The sequence below is a fragment of the Oncorhynchus kisutch genome, linkage group LG12, assembly GCF_002021735.2.
Source record: "Oncorhynchus kisutch isolate 150728-3 linkage group LG12, Okis_V2, whole genome shotgun sequence".
NCBI classification, from domain to species: Eukaryota; Metazoa; Chordata; class Actinopteri; order Salmoniformes; family Salmonidae; genus Oncorhynchus; species Oncorhynchus kisutch.
Window position 1 is genome coordinate 37,196,378 of NC_034185.2, and position 11,498 is coordinate 37,207,875.

At 42.5% G+C, this 11,498-nt stretch overlaps 2 protein-coding genes across 2 annotated transcripts; one reads left to right on the plus strand and one right to left on the minus strand.

The window, feature by feature from the left end:
• The first annotated feature begins 591 nt into the window (after positions 1 to 591).
• LOC109900948 (peptidyl-prolyl cis-trans isomerase FKBP3) lies at positions 592 to 6,617 on the plus strand. The gene is made up of 7 exons (XM_020496864.2): positions 592 to 730; positions 4,536 to 4,637; positions 4,749 to 4,847; positions 5,043 to 5,178; positions 5,331 to 5,398; positions 5,678 to 5,775; positions 6,078 to 6,617. Exons 1-7 carry the CDS (start codon positions 626 to 628, stop codon positions 6,130 to 6,132), a joined length of 663 nt encoding a protein of 220 aa, XP_020352453.1. The 5' UTR covers positions 592 to 625; the 3' UTR covers positions 6,133 to 6,617.
• A 1,641-nt stretch (positions 6,618 to 8,258) lies between these two features.
• LOC109900949 (ubiquitin-like protein FUBI) lies at positions 8,259 to 10,480 on the minus strand. Its single transcript, XM_020496865.2, has 5 exons — positions 10,298 to 10,480; positions 9,561 to 9,642; positions 9,245 to 9,389; positions 8,679 to 8,734; positions 8,259 to 8,492 (listed from the first exon to the last, which is right to left on the minus strand). Exons 2-5 carry the CDS (start codon positions 9,633 to 9,635, stop codon positions 8,367 to 8,369), a joined length of 402 nt encoding a protein of 133 aa, XP_020352454.1. The 5' UTR covers positions 9,636 to 9,642; positions 10,298 to 10,480; the 3' UTR covers positions 8,259 to 8,366.
• Between the last annotated feature and the right edge of the window lie 1,018 nt (positions 10,481 to 11,498).

Below are 11,498 nucleotides of genomic sequence, written 5' to 3' on the forward strand. Positions count from 1 at the left end.
TGGAAAAATGAGTTCAGAACACAGGCAAAGCCGGGAAAAGGACTGATATGGTTTCTCTCACACATCTCTACCACAAGGTGGCATCGGAAGGAATTTGATTTACAATATATTGCAACCCCATGCATGGTCTTGAAGAACATGTCCATATATATAATTGATCACATTTTCACTTGCAATTTTCTTACAGGTGGTTTCATTAAATGAACATTATTAAGTTGCAATATTCAACATGAATATGCACTTTGTATTTTCATTTTTTTAAATGAAAAATTACAAAGAACTGCATCTAATGTCAGATTTCTTTGTCAGATTTTGCAATCAAAGTCTAAATAGTTATTTTCTGGTCCTGTAAAATGTATTTATTAAGCAGAGCACTAATGATGACGATCTCCCTTTACACCAAGGCAAGCCAAACCGCAAAAAGAATACTGTTTTGTTGCAGGTTAGGAGAATTTAAGCAGCAGGTTAGACGGAGGTTATGGTTGGTGTTAGGGTTAGCGAAAATGCTCTCCTAACCTGCTACGAAAATCACTTTGTATCGAAGTGGCGTGAAAAGTGTCCCAACGAGATTGCGCCTCCGGTCCTCCCACAACCGAGGTGAAAGTTCAGCAGTGCGCCTTGTAAAATGGCGGCTGAATTGACCAGAGAGTGGAGCGATGAGCAGCTCAAAAGTGATGATCTATCCAAAAAAGACGTTATTAAGTTCATTCAGGACAATGCGGCCCACTCGGTATGTTTTATGTTTGATCAATGCATGCATTGATTTAACAGCGCTAACTAAAACGCCATTGCTCACTTTTAGTGCGCACGCATGGTGATATCAGTTACCTCCGCATTGGTGCACCACTGCCAATTTAGCTTGATGCTAGCTTGTTAGCCTAGCATGTAACAGTTCAAAATGGCATGCATGTTTAGTCCCATTCGTTCTGTATATCACCATGCTGTGTCAAGTTTTTTTGATACGACTACTTATTTAACTTTGAATATATTCTTCGCCGTTGGGCCAACCGGTAGCAAATGTGTTGTTGCACCAGACCTTAAACAACAAGCTACGAATCAGAGATGGTGTTTTGGGTTAGTCTGGCTAACACCTCAAATCAAGGTGTAGGCTAAACAGTAATATGCTTACACGTATAGGCCTTCCCCAACAATGCAGAATATATTTAAAAAATAATTTATAATAATAATTGGGGAAAAAACATGGAATAAATACACAATGAGCAGTGATAGCTTGGCTATATACATAGGGTATATTTAGGTAGGTACAGTGCATTTGGAAAGTATTCAGACTCCTTGACTTTTTCCACATTTTGTTAAGTTTACAGCCTTATTGTAAAATGGATTAAATATATTTTTCCTTCTCAATCTACGCACAATACCCCATAGCAATAAAGAGAGAACTGGTTTTTAGAATTGTAATATATATTTTTTTACCTATTTATATATAAGTATTCAGACCCTTTGCTATGAGACTCGAAATTGACCTCCGGTGTATCCTGTTTCTACAACTTGATTGGAGTCCACCTGTGGTCAATTCAATTTATTGGACATGATTTGGAAGGCACTGTCTATATAAGGTCCCACAGTTGACAGTGTATGTCAGAGCGAAAACAAAGCCATGAGGATGAAGGAATTGTCCGTAGAGCTCTGAGACAGGATTGTGTTGAGGCACAGATCTGGGGAAGCTTACCAAAAAAATTATGCAGCATTGAAGGTCCCCAAGAACACAGTGACCTCTATCATTCTTAAATGGAAGAAGTCTGGAACCACCAATACTCTTCCTGGGTGACTAGTCAGAATGGAGGGAAAGATGAACAGAGCAAAGTACAGAGAGATCCTTGATGAAAACCTCCAGAGCGCTCAGGATTTCAGACTTGGGTGAAGGTTCACCTTCCAACAGGACAATGAACCTAGGCACACAGCCAAGACAACGCAGGAGTGGCTTTGGGAAGTGTCTCAATGTCCTTGAGTGGCCCAGCCAGAGTGTGGACTTGAACCCGATTGAGCATCTCTGGATAGATCTGTAAATAGCTGTGCAGTGACGCTCCCCATCCATCCTGACAGCTTGAGAAGAATGGGAGAAACTCCCCAAATACAGGTGTGCCAAGCTTACAGTGTCATACCCAAGAAGACTCGAGGCTGTAACTGCTGCCAAACATACACATTATGTAAATGTGATATTTACGCTTTTTATTATTAACTCAGCAACAACAACAAAAACATCCCTTTTTCAGGACCCTGTCTTTAAAAGATCATTCGTAAAAATCCAAATAACTTCACAGAAGTTCAATGAACCATAAACAATGTATGAACATGCACCAGTTGAACGGTCGTTAAGACACTAACAGTTTACAGACGGTAGGCAATTAAGGTCACAGTTATGGAAACTTAGGACACGAATGAGGCCTTTCTACTGATTCTGAAAAACACCAATAAAAAGATGCCCAGGGTCCCTGATGTGGCCAGGGCAATAACTTCCAATGTCTGTACTGTGAGATGCTTAAGACAGCACCACAGTGGCAGACCACATGTAACAACACCTGCACAGGATCGGTACATCCGAACATCACACCTGCGGGACAGGTAAAGGGTGGCAACAACAACTGCTCGAGTTACACCAGGAACGCACAAACCCTCCATCAGTGCTCAGACTGTCCGCAATAGGCTGAGAGAGGCTGGACTGAGGGCATGTAAGCCTGTTGTAAGGCAGGTCCTCACCAGACATCACCGGCAACAACGTCGCCAATGGGCACAAACCCACCGTCGCTGGACCAGACAGGACTGGCAAAAAGTCCTCTTCACTGACGAGTCGTGGTTTTGTCTCACCAGGGGTGATTTATGCGTTTAACGTCAAAAGAATGAGCGTTACACCGAGGCCTGTACTCTGGAGCGATCGATTTGGAGGTGGAGGGTCCGTCATGGTCTGGGGCAGTGTGTCACAACATCATCGAACTGAGCTTGATGTCATTGCAGGCAATCTCAATGCTGTGCGTTACAGGGAAGACATCCTCCTCCCTCATGTGGTACCCTTCCTCATCCTGACATGACCCTCCAGCATGACAATGCCACCAGCCATACTTCTCGTTCTGTGTGTGATTTCCTGCAAGACAGGAATGTCAGTGTTCTGCCATGGCCAGCGAAGAGCCCAGATCTCAATCCCATTGAGCACGTCTGGGACTTGTTGGATCGGAGGGTGAGGGCTAGGGCCATTCCCCCCAGAAATGTCTGGGAACATGCAGGTGCCCTGGTGGAAGAGTGGGGTAACATCCCACAGCAATAACTGGCAAATCTGGTGCAGTCCATGAGGAGATGCACTGCAGTACTTAATGCAGCTGGTGGCCCCACCAGATACTGACTCTTACTCTTGATTTTGACCCCCCCCCCCCCTTTGTTCAGGGACACATTATTACATTTCTGTTCGTCACTTGTCTGTGGAACTTGTTCAGTTTATGTCTCAGTTGTTGAATCTTATGTTCATACAAATATTTACACAAGTTAATAAGTTTGCTGAAAATAAACGCAGTTGGCGGTGAGAGGGCGTTTCTTTTTTTGCTGAGTTTATTTATCTTTGCAAAAATGTATAGAGACCTGTTTCTGCTTTGTCATTTTGGGGTATTGTGTGTAGATTGGAGAGAGAGAAAAATACAAATGAATACATTTTAGAATAAGGCTTTAACATAATGTAGCAAAATGTGGAAAAAGTCTGAATACTTTCTGAATGCTCTGTAGATATGTACATATAGGTAGGGGTAAAGTGACTAGGAAACAGGATAGATAATAGACAATAGCAGCAGTGTATATGTCAGTGTGAGTGTGGTGGTAGAGTCAAGAGTTACTGCAAAAAGGGTCAATGCTGATAGTAAGGGTAGCTGTTTGCTTGGGGGTAGAAGCTGTTCATGAGCCTTTTGGTCCCAGACTTAGCCCTCCGGTACCGTTTGCTGTACGGTAGCACAGCAAACAGTTTATGACTTGTGTCTTTGACCATTTTTAGGGCCTTCCTCTTACACCGCCTGGTATAGAGTTCCTGGATGGCAGGTGGTTCGACCCCTCTGTAGCGCGTACTACTTAGTGCAAGGACGCTGTCGGTGTGTTCAAAGCGTTAGTCCTCTGTCTTCCGTCTGTTTTGCATAAACATGCTGTAATATATCTGTGGGAACCCAAACCTTAAAAGTTTTTAGTAGTTTCATGTTGAACTTTTTTGTTTTGAAGAAAATAAAAAAATGTTGCACTGATATGAAAAATATTTTCCTTATGTTTCCAAAAACGTACTACAAGCTGTGCGTGTTTAAGTGCAGTCGGGGCTCTTAACTTCCCTGTCCAGAAGATACCTTCATTAATAGACACAAAAGGTAGTTAGTCTATGAATGGGCTCGCTAACACCTAAATCGACGTCACTGTGTCCCATGAGTCAGGCTTGTTTTTTGGTCGCCAATTTTGGGAAAGAATAATGCCAGAGCGTCAATTTGCACCAAAGGGTTGAGTGTTGATTTCATGCCACAACTACCCTCTTTGACGTCATTACTTTTGTTTTCCAGTTTCTTGCCGAGCACAAGCTGATGGGAAATATCAAGAATGTTGCAAAAACGGCAAAGAAAGAGCAACTGATTATTGCCTACAACGACTTGTTCGAGAGCAAGGTAGGTGGACAACATGGCTGGAGTGATGCATATTTTACAAGCATATGGCATGACATTATAAGATGTCCATTATGAATGACGACATTGTTTTTTTGTTTGTGCAACTACCAGAGGTTTTTAGGGTCGGAACCCATTGAAGATGTGACGGAGCATGTGAAAAATGTGAAGATTGACGACAAGCCCAAAGAAGTCGTGGAAGTCGCGGACGAGGTAAACGACCCAATGTTTGAAAAGCTTTTCCCGCTGAAATAAGCAGCGGGGTAAAAGTGCTACATTTTGCATTTCAAGTTGGAACAAATCTCGGAAGTTATTGCATCTCCACTACATCCACATCCAATCTCCACTGGCGGTCGGAATAATTGTATTGTTAAAATGGTCACTTGTGTTATGCATTTCAATTCACAGGGTCCTCCTAAGTTCTTCAAGTCTGTGCTGAAGAAAGGAGACAAGACTAACTTCCCTAAGAAGGGAGACAATGTGAGCTGTTGGTACACAGGCTCCCTGGAGGACGGCACGGTGTTCGACACCAACATCCCTGCAAGTAAGTGTTCTCTCTTACACACACATGCAGACTATCTCTGTCTCAAACACACATATTGTCACTCTGTCACACGCACTCCCTTCTCCTCAATTGCCTTTCTCTCATTGATGCCAATAGTGATTTTACTGTTTCCTCTGCCCTCCCCTCTCCAGCTGCCAGAAAGAAGAAACAGAGCAAGCCACTGAGCTTCAAAGTTGGCCTGGGCCGGGTCATCAGAGGGGTAAGAGAGGGGAGGTTGATGTTATATTTCGGGCTTCTGAGTGACGCAGCGGTCTATGGCACTGCATCTCAGTGGTTTCAAATCCAGGCTGTATCACATCCGACTGTGATTGGGAGTCCCATAGGGCGGGGCACAATTAACTGACTTGCCTAGTTAAAGGTTAAATCTAATATATATATATATATGTATGTATGTGCCTTATTGCAACCATTTCCCTTGTGAAAAATAGATTGCAACAGTTATCACTAAGTCTTATGAGAAATGTTTTTTCTCCCGCAGTGGGATGAAGGCATCCTAACAATGAGCAAAGGTGAGACGGCCAAACTGGAGATTGAACCAGAATGGGCCTACGGGAAGAAGGGACTTCCTGACTCAAAGTATCCTTTACATTGGAACATCATGGGAACTATGGGCTAATATTTAACTAGGAGATTAAAGTTGAGGCTTCACTTTCTGCTATGTTTTACACCACCAGTGATGGTCATGACGATTGCCAATCCTCCGAGAGGAGTCTTCTCCTGTACGGTGGCTCTATCGTAGATTTGCCAATACTAATTGAATTTGAGCTGGATTTCTAACCACCAAGTCTTTTAAAGTGGAACTATAAAATGAATGTCTCCCTCTTCGAATCGATATGCAACTGTTTCCTGTGTGCTTCCCTTAACTCTCCCACCACCAGAATCCCACCCAACGCAAAGCTGATCTTCGAGGTCGAGCTGGTGGCTGTCGATTAACGGCAGAAACCAACTCCAGGGCGCACTTCTCTCCGTGGACGGGGAAAACGCGGTAGTCACCAGATGGCCATGCGCAAAAGGACAGAAGTGGCTTTCATTGTCAGAACTTTGAAGAACCTGTAATATATGGTCTTAATTTACGTTTAAAGGTTTTAGTCTGGTTGTTTCAAGTCTTTTTCTGCTTAAGCCAAGTCCTTTATCATTGTCTTGGCATGTTTGGCATATTGTCTGAAGCAGGAACAGACGTGGGACCAGGTTAGGGTTATTTGTGCTGAGTTAGGTAGGTGCTTTACTTCTGCCCTTTCCAGCATGGCCAGATAGTGACGACCGGGCAACACTGTACAGGCGGGGCATCCTTTCTGACAAGTTACACACCGCAGAGGAAAGCCTCTCAGGATATTCTGTTTTATTCCTGGTTTTTGTTTGTTTTTATTGCATGTATAATGTTCTTGTAAAGATTAAACCAATTTTGGAGACTAAATTGACATATGCATCTGAAATCTTGTTTTATTGTGCACCTTCAGTACGTGTTTGAATGGTCAAGAAAACTGGGCATCAGTGAATGGTTTGGAAGCAAGTTCCTGCACTTGAAATCAGACGTATGATCAAGTTTCAATGTCACATGCACAAGTACAGTGAGACGCATTTCTTGCATTTCTTTTCACTGAACACTGAACTGAATGGCCCTGTATATAGTATGCTTGCTTTCTTGTTCCTCTTGTTTCTAATTTAAATTACTTTGAGTGTTACATTATTAATGCATTGTTGGGTTTAGAGCTAGCAAGAAAGGCATTTCACTTGTGCATGTGACAACTTAACTTGAAAGCGCCAATGGTATGTCATCAGATGTCATACCTGTCATTTTTAACCTGAAGGTGGGCAGTTTCATGTAGTAGCGCACAATTGCCATCTGGTCCACAATATATATTTTTTTAAACAGCACTGGTTCTGTTGACAAACGTTGTGCTTTGACTCCTGCTGAACATGGCCCAGTTCTTTTTGGAAATGTATACTTGAAATACTATTTTTAGTATGAAGATTTATACACATGAGAAGTCTACGCTCAAGTCACTTTGGATAGCTGTCAGAACTATATATAACTCCTCTTGGACTATCACATGGTGTTGGTATTTCCAGTTTGATGTTCCTTATAGTGTCCACATCAGAGGACTTGACATGGACCAACAGCGCCTCTACTTCCTAAGGCAGCTGAAGAAATTTGGCATGCCAACCAGTGTCCTCCAAATACCACTGCACCATCGAGAGCATCATGGCCTGGTAAGGGAATTGCTCCATCCACAACCGCAAGGCCCTCCAGCGGGTGGTGAAGACGGTCCAGGTTCCCACCCACTTGAAACAGGGCTTGAGGAAGTCCCGCAGCATCAAGGAGCTGTTCAGCCCTTAGTGTTAGGCAGATGGTATCAGACCTCATGCTCTGATACCAACAGGATCCGGTCATTCTCCAAGCCATCAGTAATGCTACACTTTCCTCCTATCCTCTGATACATGTACATAATGTTCCTACCTGTATTATACTTCTGATCCATTTACTTCGCAACAAGAAATCAAATATATTAACAGTGTCGATATAGAACCTGTAAGCATTTCGTTGGACCGGCGTATACTCAAACTCAACTCGGGACCTTGAAGCCAGTTTCAACTCTTACCCTATGGAGGTCCAGATTCCGCTGGTTCGGTTCTACCTGAATTGCACCCGCCTGTTGTCTCAAGTTTAAATCAGTCCCGATTAGAGGGGAATAAACTTCTTTTTTTTTAAATCCTGTGAAACTGGCTTCAAGGGCCAGAGTTGAGTTTGGTTATACACCATATGTAGCTTTTACAAACTAATAAAACATTACATTTCCAAATAAACCATTAGAAACTAGAACAGGAAAATTCACATTGACCTCCAAGCCAGTTCAACTGCTTATTTAAATGTTTTCCCTCTAATCAGGGACAGATTTAGATTTGGGACACGGTGAGTGCAATTATCAGATACAACAGCAAACCAGCAGTACTGCAGCCAGGCTCAATCACTGGTCCAAACAATCCTTTCTATTACCAGCCATTTAGATTATCAAGCAACCCTGTCTCAAAATGCATAATCACCCAAGAAAGGACACAAGTTGTTCTTTTAGTCTAAGCCAAATTTTTATTCTGTACAGGAGGAAAACCTTTCAGTGGGTTAAAATGAAAGGGTGTGATCACAAGCATTCTCCTGGGGGACAGTGTTTTTAGGAGTTGGCGTTGGGGCCTTTCTTCTTGCCGAAGGTGGGCACAACATTGACGAAGCGCCTGTTGTACTGGATGCGGCGCTTGGCACGACCAGTCTTCTTTTTCTTCTTCTCCTGTTTGTCAACCTGAAGTGATAAAGAGTGGTCACTACTCTGCAGAAATACATTACATTTAGCAGACACTAATCCAGAAGCTATGACGACTTTCAAACAATCAAGACAATGTTACAACTGCCACAAGATCATCTATAAAATCATAGCCATCTAACAATCTAAATATATATATTTTAAATGCAGAAAGTGTCTGCTGACCTTGGGTGTCTGTCCCCTCACTTTACCGGCACGGGCCAGGGAGCCATGGACCTTTCCTGGTGGAGAGAGAAACCAAAGTGTGATTATTCCGAGTGAACATACAGCAATGGAACTAAATGACAATAGAAATTCATTGTATCTTTAAGTAAACTACTGATCTGGAACTGTATGTGCAGCAGGTGGTCTAGCAGTTAGAGCATTGCACCAGTAACCAAAAGGTTGCCTTTTCAAATCTGAGTCAACAAGGTGAATAATCTATTGTTCTGCCCTTGAGCAAGACACTTAACCCCCTACAACAGCTCCCCAATGTGGTAGCCCCCCCGAACTTCCCAGATTCAGACAGGTTCTGTTACAAGCAGAAGTCAAGTTTCGGTTGGACTGTTTGTGCAATTGACAATAAAAACAAATGTACCAGAAATCCTATTAATAGGTCAAAGCAAGGTGTCCACCCTATTTCTTTCAACAATCCAATCCTCTTGTGTGATTACTTTCAAGGTGGGAAGGAAGCATTTTCAAAGTATTCAAAATCAGGCCATATTTGATGCGCCATCATTTTGAGAACTGACCTCCCAGCAGTCTGCCGGCCACCTCCAGGGTGCAGTGCTCAGAGATGCCACATTCCACCAGAGAGGAAGCATCCTCCAGGGGGGAGCCGGCCAGCAACAACACCTGGTCCTCCACTAGGAGACCCTCCAGACTCTGGACATGGACCTGAAACCACACACAATGGTTTGATCCAGACAATTTACATACATGTAACAATCCAGACAAGAGAATGCAGAATACTATTTGTGGCTGTGGTATTGTAGACTCCAAACAGTACACCAGTTACCATTACACCACAATTAACATTTTCATTGATGTACCCTTGCTTGGCCTCACCTTGAGATCTCTGACAGTCTCCTGTCCTGTCACCTCAAGGGTGTGAGTGTTCTGGGCACGCAAGAAGAGCTGCATCTTGATGCTGTGGATAGGAAGAGATGGCCAGTTAGCTTCCAGTATAAAACAGCAGGCAGGAAGTGGGGTGTCATCATTAGTCCACATGTGACTTGAATCCCCTCTAAAAAGCAATCATGACTGAGCTAGGATTGAAAAGACAACTTAAGCAGGCAATATGTCAAACTATTTGTAGATATCTACAAATCAATAGATAGCCATTTAGGAGCCAATAACTACAACTTTGCATGAACGAGAGCAATGCTAATTAGTTAAATAGCTAGCATTGCAGTAAGGTTGAGGAATGATAAAGTTCCCTGGCTAACGTTAGCTTAAGTTGTAGTTAGCCCGGCAATAAGTTTGAAAATCAGCAACATGACAAATATTTGAAAATAAGTTTGATTATACGACCATATTTGTATTATACTACAAAATTATAGCTCGCTAGCTAGGCATCCATACTTGTTTGCTTAGCGAGTCCCGTAATTAACGTTAGTTAGCGTAAGCTAGCCACGAGGCATGCGGTTTCGGAAAAATTATGAAAGTTGCCAAATATAAGGCAATCCAAAAAAACTATTGTTCGTGGTGGATGGTAAAGTACTTACGACAAATATTCCGACCTGATATGTTGTCTCTAAAGTGTATAAAATGCAACATTTCCTCTCATTTTGCACAGGCCTTACCTCGTTTGATGCTAGTCGTTCAACACTATGTTAAAAAAGGACTGAGGGAGCGTCGGCGGTGCGCATGTGTCAATGTGTGACGTCGACAAGAAGAGAACCATGGAGATCCTATTAAATTACTAGAGGAGTCGTTTCACAAATATCTCAATTTTGCGTATTGCAGCGTGAATGGCAGCCATCTTGGTCAGGGAGAAATTCCAAACGGGTCTAGTTGGGAATGAATGGCAGTAGAGGCATAGGTGATGCTTTTCCTGCATTTAATTATGAAGAAAAGTAAAAGGCATGTGATGTATCAGAAATGGTGTAATGGAATATTAGTCAACCTAAGATAGTCATAATTACAGAGTTTATACGGGTCTTAAACAAATGTTCTGCATAAGAGCCTCTAAAATATAGTGAACAGACCATCAATTACTGGAAAGCTGTGAGTCCTATTATACGATACAATATCAGGACTTGTTGCATTTACAACTCGTCTAAGTCCTATCATTAACTGATTGTATGGTTGTGGATTGACAGCATTGTTCAAATGGAATGTTGGCAGTTCATTTGAAAAAATGCATGGAATCATTCCTCTAAAACTGTCTGGCTAGCAGTTTCTAACAGTGCAGATAAATTCTTCAAATTCATGTTTTAAACAATATCTTATCACAGCACTGGCAAACCATGGTTGATCAATATGGATGACCTCGGGACCACGATAAGGGACACGGTTCTTAGAAACCCTTCTAGTACTGCAATTCCTCATTTCTAAACTCCGCAAAGAGAGAAATGTCCTCTTACTGTCAACTGCATTTGTTTTCAGCAAACTTAACATGTGTAAATATTTGTATTTACATAACAAGATTCAACAACTGAGACATAAACTGAACAAGTTCCACAGACATGTGACTTACAGAAATATAATAATGTGTCCCTGAACAAAGGGGGGAGTCAAAATCAAAAGTAACAGAATCTGGTGTGGCCACCAGCTGCAATAGATCCGGGCTGGCCATGGCAGAACACTGATATTCCTGTCTTGCAGGAAATCACACACAGAATGAGCAGTATGTCTGGTGGCATTGTCATGCTGGAGGGTCATGTCAGGATGAGCCTGCAGGTAGGGTACCACATGAGGGGGGAGGATATCTTCCCTATAACGCATAGCTTTGAGATTGCCTACAATGAGAACAAGCTCAGTCCAATGATGATGTGACACACC